This window comes from Myripristis murdjan, chromosome 20 (genome assembly GCF_902150065.1).
Source record: "Myripristis murdjan chromosome 20, fMyrMur1.1, whole genome shotgun sequence".
NCBI lineage: Eukaryota > Metazoa > Chordata > Actinopteri > Holocentriformes > Holocentridae > Myripristis > Myripristis murdjan.
Window position 1 is genome coordinate 9,420,745 of NC_043999.1, and position 14,690 is coordinate 9,435,434.

Consider the following 14,690-nt stretch of genomic DNA (forward strand, 5'->3'; position numbering starts at 1 on the left):
ACGGTCACCCAATACAACGGCTGCATTGAGCATGTTCATCCAGTTTTATCACACTCATAAACAGAGTAAGCAACGATGATATGCTGTGATAGGTGATTATGTGGTAATAATTATCTGATTGAAACATGCACTATGAAAAATTGTTGAGGGGTGACTTAAGGCAAGACAATTGTATTTAGAAAGCACATTTCACATACAATTTCCAATTAAATTGCATTTACATATAAATAAAGCACCATTTAGAGTCAACTGACAAAAACCGGAATAAGCACTATTATTCATAAAGTTGGCCCAACATTGACTCAGCCATCATATTATGTTGTTTTCTCCATGTTTGGGTCCATGTTTTCCATGTCCTTTTGAGGACCTTTGAGCATTGAGACAAGTCCAGTAGCAGCAAACTACCTATTGATTATTTGCCAGGACAGAGTTAACCAGCCAATGCCAGTGTTACAGTTGAGCACTTCCTTTACCAGGTGGAAAATTTTTGTGACTAAACTCTCATCAACCCCCAAACCCCTCCCAAAAATAAAGCATTTACATAACATTTCACAGGTAGTGCTTTCCTCACATGTCCTATGGCTCATATCATTGGACAAAATCAGATGTGACCAGGCTGTCTGACCAATAAAACACTGAAGGGGCAGAGTTACTTGAGTGAAAATGGCGAAAATGTACATAAACACTATTTGAAACATATTTGGTATTGAGGTATAAAAGCTTTGATGTAAACAACTGCTGCATATTTGTATTTTACGTTGTATTTATGCTGCGTTCAACTGTAAAATGTGCACTGCCTCTAAATGTGATCCTGTCCCACCCTCCAGCTTGCATCGAGGTTTACTTGGCAAAATGCATCTACTTTCTAACGAGACTCTTCAAAATAAACCTCAGCATATCATTTACAAAGGCCTCCTGAACCAAGACAAAACTTCATAAAAAGCTTATTTCAACATTTTATTCAAAAGTTTTTGAAATTCATCATGAAGTAGAAAGTGTGACATTGTCAACGATAATTTGTCAGCAGCACTTTTATTTAATCTTAAAACACATATTTCACCAGTTCCCTTTCACCAAAAAAATACAAAGGCTATTGTCAGGCTGTGACTGTGTCAGTGAGTCATGTGTAAAAAGACATCATACAAAAAGTAAAATTTCTGTATTGTAAAACAACGCTGATCACATTTAAAATTTAGTTCGTCCACAAGTATAAAATATATTTAATCTAGCACAGACATTCATGAATTTACAAAGTTTTGAAATGACATTAAGACAAACACAAATACAATGCCAAGGTGCTTCCTGCTGCGTCTTGTGATTGGACTCCTTTACCAGCAGGCTCCACACGGTACGTCAGGACGGGAGCTGCACTCGTTGATCTTGGATCTTCAATAAGAGGCAAATTAACAGCAAATCAATCAATCTACTCCAACATACATATACAATATTTCAGTGCTCTACATTATCCTGTACTTACTCAGGCACGTCTTTGCACGTATATTTAATTCCTTGATCCAGTTCTTTCTGTAGGTCCTTTAAAGATGCATTGGTGCAGTTTGTCCTTAAGATGACAAATGCACAGCGGATGGAGAAAAAAAAAAAGATTAGCTTGTGTCATTTTGGACAATTTTTTGTGAGTTTTTGGCGTGGTTTGTCTTTCTTCCTCTCCCACCCCACCAAAGATTTCCCCTTGTTTTAAACATATCCTATACATTCACATATTTTAATAATTGAAAAAAACACAGCAATCAAACAACAAAAATGAGACCTTTCATAAATACATGAAAAATTGTTGGTTAAAAGATAACTATTAATGGCAAGTGTGTGAAGTGAAAACCTTACGTGGGGCTCTCCTGCGTGACCAGAACAACAGTCAGGGTCTTCACCGTGGTGGAGTTGAATCTCTTGACCTCAATGCTCCCAAAAATGCTTCCAAGAAGAAAATACCACAATTTAGAGAAACTACAGAACATCAGCAAACAGGTGCTTTGGTAATAATATAATATAGTAGTAGCCATGGTAGCAGTAATTGACACTTTAACAGACAAGAACAATAATATAATGAGAGCGAAAAGATGAGTATAAAACACCATCTTACATGTTTAACAATATCCAAACCAAACATGAATACAAGCTCCCAGGGCATCACACCTCTAAAAGATAACTTTTAAACATTAAGCATCCTCATATGCTGTTGACAAGCATTCAACACAAACTGAGCCACCAGAAACACTTTGTCTGTAAAGAGTAACTGAGGTGTGCATTCAGCAATCAAGGAAAACAAGTCAGGACCTTCTGCAGGCATTTTTAAGAAACACTGTATCTGAGATTATGATATAATGGACAATAAAACAGAAGATATACAGAAGATCTTGGTTATGCTGCAAGCATTACAGGGAACAGGTTACTTATAGGTCCAGATAATATATATTATCTACTCCATTTAGAATATATTAACTAAAGGTTGAATAGTGTTGAATAGGGACTATTTTTTCCCAAGAATTTCGCAATCCAAACCTCATCAGATACTCGTTATGTTTTCTTCTCAGGTGTTCCTCCTGTCAGTGCGACTGTGTCTTCTCATTTCAATTTATCCCCCGTTTATATTCTGATGAGGACTACTCTCGGCTGTAAATTGCTCCCGAAATGCTGCGGTAATGAGAGGATTTGAGGTAATCTCAAAGCATTATTCTCTTGCGTTATTCCGCAAGTATTATTCTCTGCCGAATGGGTTTTCCTCCTCACTTAATTTTAATGGGTAAGTAGACAGAAAGTGCCAATGGTATCCTCGCCTGTCAAAACTGTTCATTGTGGGAACATGCGAGTTTACAGCTGAGCTAATATAGGAATATGAATATATGAATATATGTTGATTGGTAGAGCTTTAGTCGTTCATATGATTTAGTACAATGAAAATGCAAGAATACCACAGTAGTTGTGTGAACACTTGAATACAAGATTTTAAAACACTTTCGGTGATGCTTCTGGGGAGCAGATGGCATATTAACATCTGCCACTTTATTAAATATTTCCTAAAGCTGTGCAGTTTTGGCTCCTCTTCTTATTGAAACTTACCTTGTGGGACTGAACGGCGTGTCGATGGATCCATTTAACATCGCTGTGACGTCACCGCATGCGCTAGCTGCAAACTACACACATGAGGACAATGTCAGCAGGTGTTTTGAACCCATAAAAATGTGTCGTTGGCTAAAAAGCTATAAATATAACCAGTAGTGGAATGTAACAATGCACATTTACCCAAGTACTGTACTTTAGCTATATTACATTTACATTTACGTTACATTTCAGAAAGAAATACTGTACTTTTTACTCTAGTACATTTATTTGACAGCTTTAGTTACTTTGCTGACTTAGATTATTAATACAAATTATAAATCAACTAATAGATTATGGTACATTTTATAGGTTAAGCTACCCAGCAGTATAAAAGTAATTCAAATTAGCTCCACCTTAAAGTGATGAGCACCAGATGCATCAATAATTACAGCCCAGTAACGTGATATATGTGATTCCACATACTGAGTAAAAGTATATTTTGAGGCTAATACTATTGTACTTTTACCTAAGTAAGGTTTTGAACGCAGGACTTCAGCTTGTAACAAAGTATTTTTACATTTTTACATAATTTTGATTTAGTGTGCCACTGTTCTCATGTAGTTAGCATTTTAATTGTTTTCTTAGTTTCAGTCTTTTTAACTAGATTGCTGTCAAGTTGGTCGGGGGAGTCTTGACTGACTAATTTGTTTGCAATCAGGGACACACCTCCAACACAGCTGTGACATATTATGCAATTATGGAATGTACTTAAGCACCGTGTCACTTCGTAACTCATAGATCTTGTCTTGAGGAAGGTCCTTGTGACCGAAACGTCCCTGAAATGAATCAGTGCAGAGTTGAAAAGGTGGATTGGATGTTCGGGGACTTTGACTCCCTAAACCACACAGGAGGCAAAGCACGTGGTGTATGTGTGTGTGTGTGTGTGTGTGTTGCCGTCAACTCATAATGCTGAAATGTCAACATGCATATTTAAAAGACAATGTGAATAAGGTAGGCATTTTTTAAAAATTTAATTATTAAATTTGTTCACAAGGTCAAAATAATGACAATAATATTGATTCAGTTGATTGAAACTCTGCTTGCTGTCTCTTTATGTGTCAGATAACAAATCAGTTCTGCGTAAAAGGGCAAGTCACAGTATTTCAAATCTTATCACCCTGTACGCCATTAAGGCTGTTATGTGTTTAGTGGGAGTGTAGTGTTGATAATATTAAAAGGAAACTTCATGACAACCTTTGAACTAATTATTTTTTTATTTTATTTTATTTTATTTTATTTCTATGCTGTGTAATTTGCTTCGAAAATTGTAGCTGTTGTAATTATTCCTTTTTTTCAATTAAGCCCAATATAACTTAAATGTATTATTGTGGTGTTTTTTTTGTTTGTTTGTTTGTTTTTTTTGTTTTGTTTTTTTGTTTTTTTGTTTTTTTCAAAGTAATACACAGTTGTCAGTAAGCAGGTGGTCTGTCTCAGAATCCTACTAGTCCAAAATGTCCCTCAGCAGTCAGCCAATCCCGACTGGTACAGTAAAACTGTGTCAATATGTGTTTCATCAACAGGTAAAAATTAAACAAGCTTAACTTGTTTTGTTGTGAGCTGAAGTGTTGTGACCTTTGAGGTGTGACTTCCTGTGTCATATTGAAATCCTGACATCCTGTTCAGAAATATCCTCCAACACACTTCCTAAGGTGACGTAAGCAGGGCCGCCCCTCCCTAAATGTAGCACACGCTGTGCACAGGGCCTCATGTTGCACTGGGGGCCTCATATCCGGCCCCCAGGTGTGAGCAGCCGGCAAGGCCCCCAAGCCATCGCTCACGAGACCCGCATGTGCCCAGTCAAGTCATCTACTGCACGTATCGCTGTATTAACTGGCAATCAGCATCTGACCAATCCCTGCTCAGTGCCGGGCGCCAGTGCAGGTGAAGAGATGGCCATGAAAACACAATTTGAATCCTTGTTATTTGTAAAAATGTAAAACTTTGGCCATATTACACCCTTCAGCTGCAATTCATGACATGAGAGAAGTCCAGTCTGTGTGTACAGGCTTCTGGAGATTCAGACATTAGTATTCATTAAATGTCCTGTTAACGTCTTTATCTGCACTCTGCATCCACCTATGAAATCTCAATATTTTCCAGAACAATTCAATGTTAATATAGCCAGATATTGTTTGTCATTATTAATTGATGACCTAATTTATTATTTCAGATGTTGTTTGCTGTTATTAATAAAAACTGTTGCGTTAAATGTTATGCACTGATTTTGTACTTATCATACACTGACAGGTGGGAGTGTACACCAGGGGGCCTTCATAACAAAAATTTGCTTAAGGCCCCAATTTGACCAAGGGCAGCTCTGGACATAAAACTATTACTTCATGTCCCTGAATTTTTTTTTTTTTTTTTTTTTTCTGCTTTGCATTCCTAAATATCACGGCAACAAAAGTCAAGCAGTGAGGTTTCTTCTGCATGCGTGGGATGCCGCTCGCTCAGGAGAGAGCTGAGCTATGTGCCTCCATGGAGACTGACACAAAGCCCCATTGATTCAGAGCCAGGCAGAGGGACTCTTTCCTGCCTCCTCTCCATCACAATAACTTACGAGCAGGTTGACATTTCATCACTTGGAGTCCTTCCTGTGTGTCATGTTGATCCCTGTAGATGGACTGATCCCAGATTAGTTGTATTTGTAGGGAAAACTATTGATTTATGTCTCTTATTGTGCACTTACTCCATCTGAGGCTCGGATCCAGAATGAGCGAACAGGGTTTTTTTCACACTGCGACCATCCTGGACACCCAGTAGTGAATGTTTCTAAGGTAACACACACAGACACACACACAAAGTAAGCACAATGTCTCTGTTTTGGTTTTGCAGCCTTGAACTGAATCCATTAAAATGTAATAGCCTGCACTGCTCTGGAAAACAGAGCCACAGTCTGTGCATTGGTCATCAGTAATACTGAGTAATATCAGTTTTTTTTAAATTACAAGATTATTTGAGATATTGCAAAATCAGAGTCTTTTGTCTGCATGGTGAAAAATCAATTAAAGAGATTTGACGGGCTTTATTTTGAAGGATTAAAAGGCTTTTTAAATCCATCACTCAGTATCCAGTGGGCTCTAAAATATCATTTCAAGCTGTGATCTGAAATCAGTGAATTAATGCAGCGGTTTTCAAAGTTGTCTCGGTGGAGCAGAGAGGCTGCCAGGGGGTCCCGAGCAAAATGAGGAGTTGTTTAATTTCAGTATCATTTAATTCACAAGAATTTGTTGTGCTCCACTGAATGTATGAGTCGTTATTTTGACATTAGATTTTAATCTCACCACTCTGAAGCAATTTGGCCGTGTTAAAGTATGACATCTAAATGATTTGATGCTAAACACAAACCAGATTATCCTTTCATATGAAGGTTCCTTGGGCAAAATCACCCCAAACCGGTGTTGGGGGCTTAACAAAAATCAACTTGGAGGTCCTGACATGAGGAAATTTGAAAATGGAGAGGGGACATATTGAGGATGAAATAATATGAAATCTCGGGTTTGTCATCAGAGCAGTTAATTGCAGTTAATTTATCCTATGGTGAAGTCACTGCCACATTTCATAACCATACATACAACTATTCACCAAACTAAACCTGCACCCCTGTTTGTGAGGAAGTCTATTTTCAGGGTCCCTCAAGAGTCTTACCGCTGCTGCCCTCCTTTCCACACCAGGTCAGTCCATCCAGGGTGAAGCCCAAAAGAGTGTCCTCCAGAGTAACAAAACAGTCCTTCTTCTCAGTGAAATCATGCACAAAATCTTGTGTTTTGCTCCAGAACATCATCTAATCCAAAAGAACAATTGATATTACAGTGTTATTATGTCTGCATTATGAAGCCAAAGACAAACAGCCTCTACTTAAACTGGACAGCGTGAACCTTGATGTCACACAGGCAGTCCGATGATGATTAATATTTACTCTGTTGCACGCGGGTTCAAAGGGTGCTGCAGCGATGAGGGGGTCATAGGCTTCCACTGGAACTTTGCATGGGTCCTGCCCCACATACGCTTGCTCAAACGCACTCCATATCTTCTGACAGTCATATCTTAAAAAACAAAATGAAAAAGATTAGTGGCTGCAGTGTGGGTCTATGAGATAAAACGCTATGCAGCTGATACTCTAGGCCTACATATTGTTGGAGTGGAACAATAGGCTTTCTTTTTCAAGAGCTACCTTCCTCACACTTGAAACCTGAGAGGATCCGGCATGAGAAGTTTTGCCCTTTTTTTTTTTTTTTTTTTTTTTTTTGGATGATAGATCACTTTTCTATTTAATTGTGCCAGGACATTCACTGATTTACTAGCTGGTTTGCACTGGATGAGAGGGGCGATGTGAGTTTCCTTTTGCAACAAGTCAAGTGAAACCATTAGGAAAAAAGCAAAAAAGCTCTGCAGTGTCTTTTGATACCAAACAGATCCAGGTTAAATGGTGTTTCTTAACACCTTTTGAAATTTGTTTTACCTTGCCTGGAGTATCAGCGTGGGTTTTAAATTACCAGATGCCAAGTTAACAGTAATAATCCCTTCAAAGTGAAGTTCAAATACTTTTCTTTGTCTCTGTGTGTGAGTGTGGGAGGGGATAACCTTAACTTTCTGGCACTTGCTGCATTATGTGACAAGCACACCTATTTGATGTTGACATTCATTACAACCCACGCTAAGTGTTGTCTGTACCACAGGCAAGTTGGTCCGGCACGCAAGTATGCACATGTGCACGTAGGCACGCACGCACAAACAAACAAACTGGTGTAATGGGATTCAGGCATTTGTCCCATTTTAGTCCTTCACTGGCCCACTAATTTAACTACTTAAATACTTTGTGCTCCAGTGGTAATTCTTATTTTTAATTTCCAAGGTGTATAAACTTGCCCGCAGGCTTTCACTCCCTGAAGCAACTGAGGAAATGAAGTACCTCTAAAAAGAGCAGATCAAGACAAAATGCTTACCCTTTGCTTTTCCCGTGGAACCCCTCACATCTGGCAATGAATGTCGCCTTAAATCCCTCATTCCTGTGACTGAGCGACAGTCCCAGTGCAAGAGCTATGACAATGACAATGAGGAGCGCCGCGCACACACTTATGGCCAGGCAGCGAGTGTTCCTCTTCTTCCCTGGACGGCTGTATTCCCCATGCTCCATCACACGCCAGTCCCGTCAAAATTTCCCCTTGATTTTTTTTTCTCGGGTGTTTAATCAGCACCGAGGACGTCGCTGGCGGATGGAGGAGCATGTCGCGTCTATTTATAAAGACGCGCCGTCACTGTGCGCACGCACTGAGTGACGAATGGTCAAAGTGCGCCCGAGGTTCTCGTCCAATAGGAGCTCTGGTCTATTATGGCTGCTGCTCCCATACTTGTATCACCTGTAATTTGAACGGGCTCCAAGCAGTCTCGAGCAAAATGACGACTGCATTTTAATTTCCTCCCCGAGATAATTTGACGCTGCTTTCCAAATAACAAACTGAATCTAACATGGGTGAAATCATATCACAGGGAAAACAGGGACACAAATCGTATCACATTAGAATGTATTTTGGCATGCATGGCATGAAACCGTTCAGTAACCCCATCTTATGGCAGTTAAATATCCAATTTACGTTTACAAAGCTGATGTTGACTAACTTTGTTCCTATCTTTGTTCCTTATCCATATTGACTTAGCTGCTAAATCCAGTTAGACCTGAGTGGGAAGGCAGCAAAAATTAAACAACTAGACAAGTGGAGCCACTGGGATGACTTCAGGCACACTGGTGTCAACCCAAGGATGCATTAAAATGCCTTTATTGGTCAGGGCAAATCAAAGTTACAGTCACACAGGGAGGGTCAGGAGAATGCGGGATGGTTTCGGCCCACACCGGCTCTCCCTCAGGGCATGGCTGGAGAGAAGAGTCAAACAGGGTGGAAAATCATGTTTCCTTTAGGGCAAATAGGACAAATTGCACCAGCCCATCACACACAAATGTACACAGCAAGTTGACCATATGAAAAAGAAATTGGTAATAGCAATAGTGATAGTAGTGATTAAAACCATGACAACAAATCAGCTCAATAACCCCAACTGCCTATGAAAGCTTATTTACAAAAAAAAAGAAAAGAAAAAAAGGCTATTCCCTGGATACACCAAAGCATCAAACTTGAAAATCCAAAAAGTCTCTCTCAGAATTAACATCTGAACATGATCACCACCTCTGATAGACTGATCAATAAGCTCAATAACTTCCCCTCTTGTGACAATTATGAAAATGCCGTGCCACAGGGTAAACTATCTCTCAACAGCCTCTTGGTGCATACAATATAAAAACATTCACATGGGCAAGTCCGGCAGTAAACAACACTTAGAGGGTCACAATTAATAAAATGATCACAAACAAATATATCTGGTAATAACGTGTTTCCTTCTATGTATCTCAGACGTCTTTTGCTATTAAGCTTTCAGTGTTGGTTGGGGTTATACGGTGCAAAATGGCCTGGCCACTATTTGCTTTAGGGAATCACATCTCGCCTTTGCAGCCACGCCCTCAGGAAGACCGGTTGGTGTTCTCCTCAATTTGTGTGTGTGATTTCAACTTTGATATGCCCGAAACCAATAAAGGCATTTTAACTACATCCTGGGCTTGATTCCTCTGTGCCTGAAGTCAGCCCCGGGGCCCCTTTTCTCTAGCTGATCGTTTTGACTTCAAGAGCACCTCAGAGTTTACGACTTATCAACTGTGAGCAACCAGTTTTTTGTCCCTTTTGTTTCTGTGATACATAAATAAGATTTGGAGAGGATGAGGTCGTCGTAAAGCAACGTGAACATGATGGGAAATAATCTGCCCTAGTACCAGGACAAGCATGAAAATTATAGGCTGCTCAGTAAATAACATCCTTGTTCTTGTTTTTTGTTTTTTTCAGGATGTGGCAAAAGATTAGCATTGAATGATCAACTATTTAGTGGGTGGTCTTATGAATAGTATCTAAAACTGCACTGTAAATCCTCAAATTACTGTGTATAAGGTAGTGGGAATCAAACTCCTTCTCAAGTATGTTTTTTTTTTTTTTTTTTTTTTTTAATGTCGATGTCTGCTCATTGATGTCAGGGCTCACTCAGCTGAGGAAACATGGGTTCAGTTTCTAGTAGAACAAAGTTACAAAGTGAGGCTTTGAATGTTTGTATCCCAGCTACAGCAGATGCATGCAATTAAATGTTAATATTAATCATCCTAGGGCTAAGGGCATCTAGTGACAAACAACAACAGCATTATCTTTGCTTCAAAGTCCATCAATAAAATAGTAGAAACTTACTTTATATTTACAGCTTAAGGCATAGCACTGAGGTTTGCAAATGATAGAAATCATAACTCACCTAAAACAAAAAGTTTCAGGTTTCAGGATCAAGTTTCAACATCAGGGATCAACTAAAAAATCTTTGGAAAAAACTACATTACTCTCTCTCTCTCTCTCTCACACACACACACACACACATACACACACACACACACACACACACAGTCTCTGAAGTAAAAGTTAAAAATGTACATGATTTTCAAACGATAAAATTGCTTGTTGCTTTGCTCCTGCATGCAAAAAGGAGTCCAGCTTTGAAATCCATTCTATATACAAACCTCTTCCTCCTAAACAGTTTGTAGACATCTTCAGTCTCTCTCAACGTGATGAATTAACCAAAGTTCAATGATCGCACGCCACACACAATTACATGATCAAGTTGGAATAATTGCTCCTGTTGTTGTTTTCACCATAGACTTGTATGGTAAAGTTTTTTTTTTTTTTTTTTTTTTTTTTTTTTTGTCTTCCAGCTATTGTATTGGTTTCTCTGTAATGTGTGCTGTTTTTTTTTTTTTTTTTTAAACAATTTTCATTTTTTGCCTTTCATTAAATTATTCTAATTATTATTATTTGTTTTATTCTCATGAGGCACTTTGTAACAAAAGAAAGGTGCGCTATAAATAGTTCACTGCAATTATTACAACTGTATTCTAAGGGCATACTCATCTTGGAAAGGTAACCAGGACTGAAAAAGTTGCGAAAACTGGATAAAACAGTTCGTTGAAAGTCCTCTCTGCATGAGCTGAGTTAAAAAATAAACAGGTTGACAACAACATTCTTGAAAACTGTGAGCATGTTGAGATGTGTTTGACGGTTCAGTTGAGTGGCAGCCTCTTTGTGTGTAAAAGGCTGTTTGTACATGTCTGGCAGGAGGACTGTTTGGGGTTCTGCACACACTGAAGGATCATCAGGGTCCTGTGCACAAAATAAAGCAGGACGTTCATAATCAATAAAGAAACATCATTTGTATCTGCATCTGTATTCATGAGTTCATGATGTAACTTTATAACCTCACTACCTATTTTTTCTTCACAGGGGATAAGTGCACCATGCTATTTTTTTGTTTGTTTGTTTGTTTGTTTGTTTTTTGTTTTTTTAATAATACCCTTACAGCAGCTACTTTATTATTTAGGTCTGGTGTTACTCACAGGTCGTTGTCTGTGCAGGTCCAGCGGAAACCTCTAGACTGCAGGATTTCAATCAGATCCACAATGGAGCCCTGAGTGCACGATTCTCTGTAAGACGGAAAAAAAACAACCTCTGTTCTTGGATATGGGTGTTTTCACATACAGTAACATCAACTTTCCCGGCTGAAATTTACAGTATCCACAGTACTCATCCTTACATAAAGGGTCCCTCTAGATTGGCCACCACCTTTATGTTGACATGATTCACCATTCGAGGGTTGAGGCTGTCCAGTTCAACACTCCCGAACATGCTGCAAGATGAAGAGATCATTTTGTTACATACTTAATAACCTCAGATGCTCGCATGTTTGTTTGACTTGATCCTTTCGTTACCTTTTCCTGTTGAAAGCATGATCAATAGAGCCATTCAGCAGGACTGTGATATTGCCACAGGCTGTTTCTGCAAACTAGTAGACACACAGAGTCACAAGGACAACCGGATAATTTTGGTAAAAAATAATAATAATGATGATGATGATGATGATTATGAAAATGTGGTGCGCTAACTGTTTTTCAGTCGTATCATTAAACTTACATTTTGTGAGGCTTGCCTCCACAAGGAATACACTGGATGATTAACACATGCTGACCACTCCGGACAAGAACTGAAATCAAAATCTGTGTATCAAATAAACAGCTTTCAGTTAAAAGGCTGGGTGTCATTACCTTGTTAATAGACAACACCAACATGAATATGTGCATAAAGAGGAAAAGAAAAATCCTGTATCATTGTCATGAAATGGTCAGATTAATCAGTCTGCAAAACTTGTAGCATGAAGGTTTAAACCAAACATCTGGGTCTACAGCTGCAGGTGCCTGAACGGTGATGCTTCCAATGTGAATCCCAGTGCTACACAACCGATCTGCATGCACAGAGACAGGCGCTCAAGTGAACCTCTCATTACGCATTCCTTCATGGTAAAACCATGCACAAAAACAAAATGTTTGTGCTGCGGTTGCTATTATATAACATTGAGATTATGTCACACGCCAGGATCAGCACGTCAGCCATATAACTTTAAAAAGTGATAAAAGATATCTTGTGAAATGTTGCAAGTTATTAACAACCATCAACATGGATGACTGAATTATATTATTAAACCCAACATCTGCATAAACTTTTTCCACGGTTATCTGGCCATCTTTCTAATCCTGTTTAATGGAATATTCCTCTGGTCTCATGATATGAAATACATGAACACAATAATAAATGAAAATGTCATGTGCATTATTTTATTTACACTGCTCTGGTTTGATAATAAGAGTTCCCAGAGATAATCCTCTATTCAATAAATAACTTGCAACAATTAATAATAACAGGATCAATGATGCAATGTTTTTTTAATAATCACTGTGATTATAATAATGAGTCAAATCAACCAAAAACAATGTGCATCTGCTTTTTTGATTGCTACTTATGCTCATTTTTGGCATTGCTGTATCATAACTGAGATACAGCTGTTTTTGCTTTTGTCTCAGCTGCATTCAGTGGCTGATATGGACGCTGTGTGTTTTATTTCTTTCTTTCTTTCACTTGTGATGTCTTCTCTAATGCTACTGTGATCACATTAGGAAAGATCTACCTTGGTCTTCCTCCTGGCCACACCAGATGAGGTCATTGAATATGTAGCCCACCAGTGTGTCCTCCAGGGTCCAGAAGTGACGAACTGCAGCTGTGTAACTGTGCACCAGAGTCCTGGTTTTACTCCAGAAGAGAAACTAAAGAGCCAAGAGGGAGAAGAAACCCCGATTGACCCCGATTTGTGATGGATGCACTGAGGTGAACTTCACTTCCACAAGGACACAGTGAACAGCAGAAGTCATAGGATGACGTTAATACCCATCAAAATAGATACGCTGTATTTTGACTTGTGCTCACCCGATCACAAGGCCAGGTTTGTGGCATTGCGTGAAACAAACGATGATAGTCCTTCACCCTCACATTGCAAGCGGACCTTTGCACAACAACCTCCTCAAACTCTCTCCAGATCTCCTCACAGTCAAACCTACACACAGACAAAACACAGACAAAAAACACACACTTGTAAGACAAGCACTTTCATGGCAAGTATGGCAAATAGAAACACTAAATATTATGATATGAAGGGACATTTTTGCATAGTTTGTTACCTTAAGCTAGGGTTAACTAGTGTGATATAATTATAGCACCGGCCAACCACAATCTGTTTTATGTTGGGTGTTGTTCCCAGTTCTGCTTTCAGTTCATTGTGGCAGAGCAAAAGCATACAAAACCCTTTGAAATAGAGACAAAGAAAAAAAAAAAAAAACAGGTATCATTCAACCAATTTGGGAGGGGCATAGCAAAAAGAAAGAGAAAGAAAGGATGAAAGGAAGCTGTGAGTGGAAGTAAGAGCTTACATTTATGTTGCAACTAGTTTTATAATTTTTTTTTTTTTTTTGTCAAAACTCATTACTTACATACTGGAACAGTGAACATAGGAGCAGAGGACACTGGTGTTTGATGGGAGGACATGATGTTACAAGGGCCACCCTGGAACCACTCACTGCTCTTCAAAACTGGGCCATTTCTACGGGTTCAGCACAAGAGCAAGATCAAGGCAGTGGTTGTGTGCATTGCAAACATTTTTTTTGTGTTTGCACCTGCGTGAGAGAGTAGGCTGTGGTGTTTCAGGAAGTCTTGACGTCTCGGCTCTTTTCCTGTGGTGTAGACTGCAGATCAGATCAGATCAGCAAAAGCATTTTTTTGGCATCAATTTTGGTTGTGGCACCAGGCCAGTAAACACTGCCCTGGCTCGGAAAACACAGTGCTGCTTGTGTGCTCCTGCATGATTGTTAAAATCTAATAATCCTGTGGCATTTAGTTGCCTCCTACTTTATAAAAGTCATGAGACTGGTCTTTTTAGAATCAGTGCAGCTGAAAACAGCCGATCTCAAAGACAGATATCTTTTTACATTAATGACAGCAAATGGCACTTCATTATTCTCAATTATAAGCCATAAGGCTGATCTTTTATCAACCAGTTCAGCTGAAAACATCCTCAAAGATGTATTTTTACATAGAGTCTGTGCAACCTGATGGCTT

At 39.0% G+C, this 14,690-nt stretch overlaps 2 protein-coding genes across 2 annotated transcripts; both read right to left on the reverse strand.

Annotated features, from left to right (window-relative positions):
- Window positions 1–943: 943 nt before the first annotated feature.
- Window positions 944–8,363, reverse strand: LOC115379086 (ADP-ribosyl cyclase/cyclic ADP-ribose hydrolase 1-like). Its single transcript, XM_030079765.1, has 8 exons — window positions 8,064–8,363; window positions 7,037–7,163; window positions 6,766–6,901; window positions 5,807–5,889; window positions 3,076–3,149; window positions 1,843–1,929; window positions 1,478–1,561; window positions 944–1,386 (listed from the first exon to the last, which is right to left on the reverse strand). Exons 1-8 carry the CDS (start codon window positions 8,252–8,254, stop codon window positions 1,329–1,331), a joined length of 840 nt encoding a protein of 279 aa, XP_029935625.1. The 5' UTR covers window positions 8,255–8,363; the 3' UTR covers window positions 944–1,328.
- A 2,744-nt stretch (window positions 8,364–11,107) lies between these two features.
- Window positions 11,108–13,872, reverse strand: LOC115379017 (ADP-ribosyl cyclase/cyclic ADP-ribose hydrolase 1-like). Its single transcript, XM_030079670.1, has 8 exons — window positions 13,757–13,872; window positions 13,506–13,632; window positions 13,210–13,345; window positions 12,162–12,244; window positions 11,960–12,033; window positions 11,785–11,877; window positions 11,588–11,674; window positions 11,108–11,354 (listed from the first exon to the last, which is right to left on the reverse strand). Exons 1-8 carry the CDS (start codon window positions 13,870–13,872, stop codon window positions 11,255–11,257), a joined length of 816 nt encoding a protein of 271 aa, XP_029935530.1. The 3' UTR covers window positions 11,108–11,254.
- Window positions 13,873–14,690: the final 818 nt, after the last annotated feature.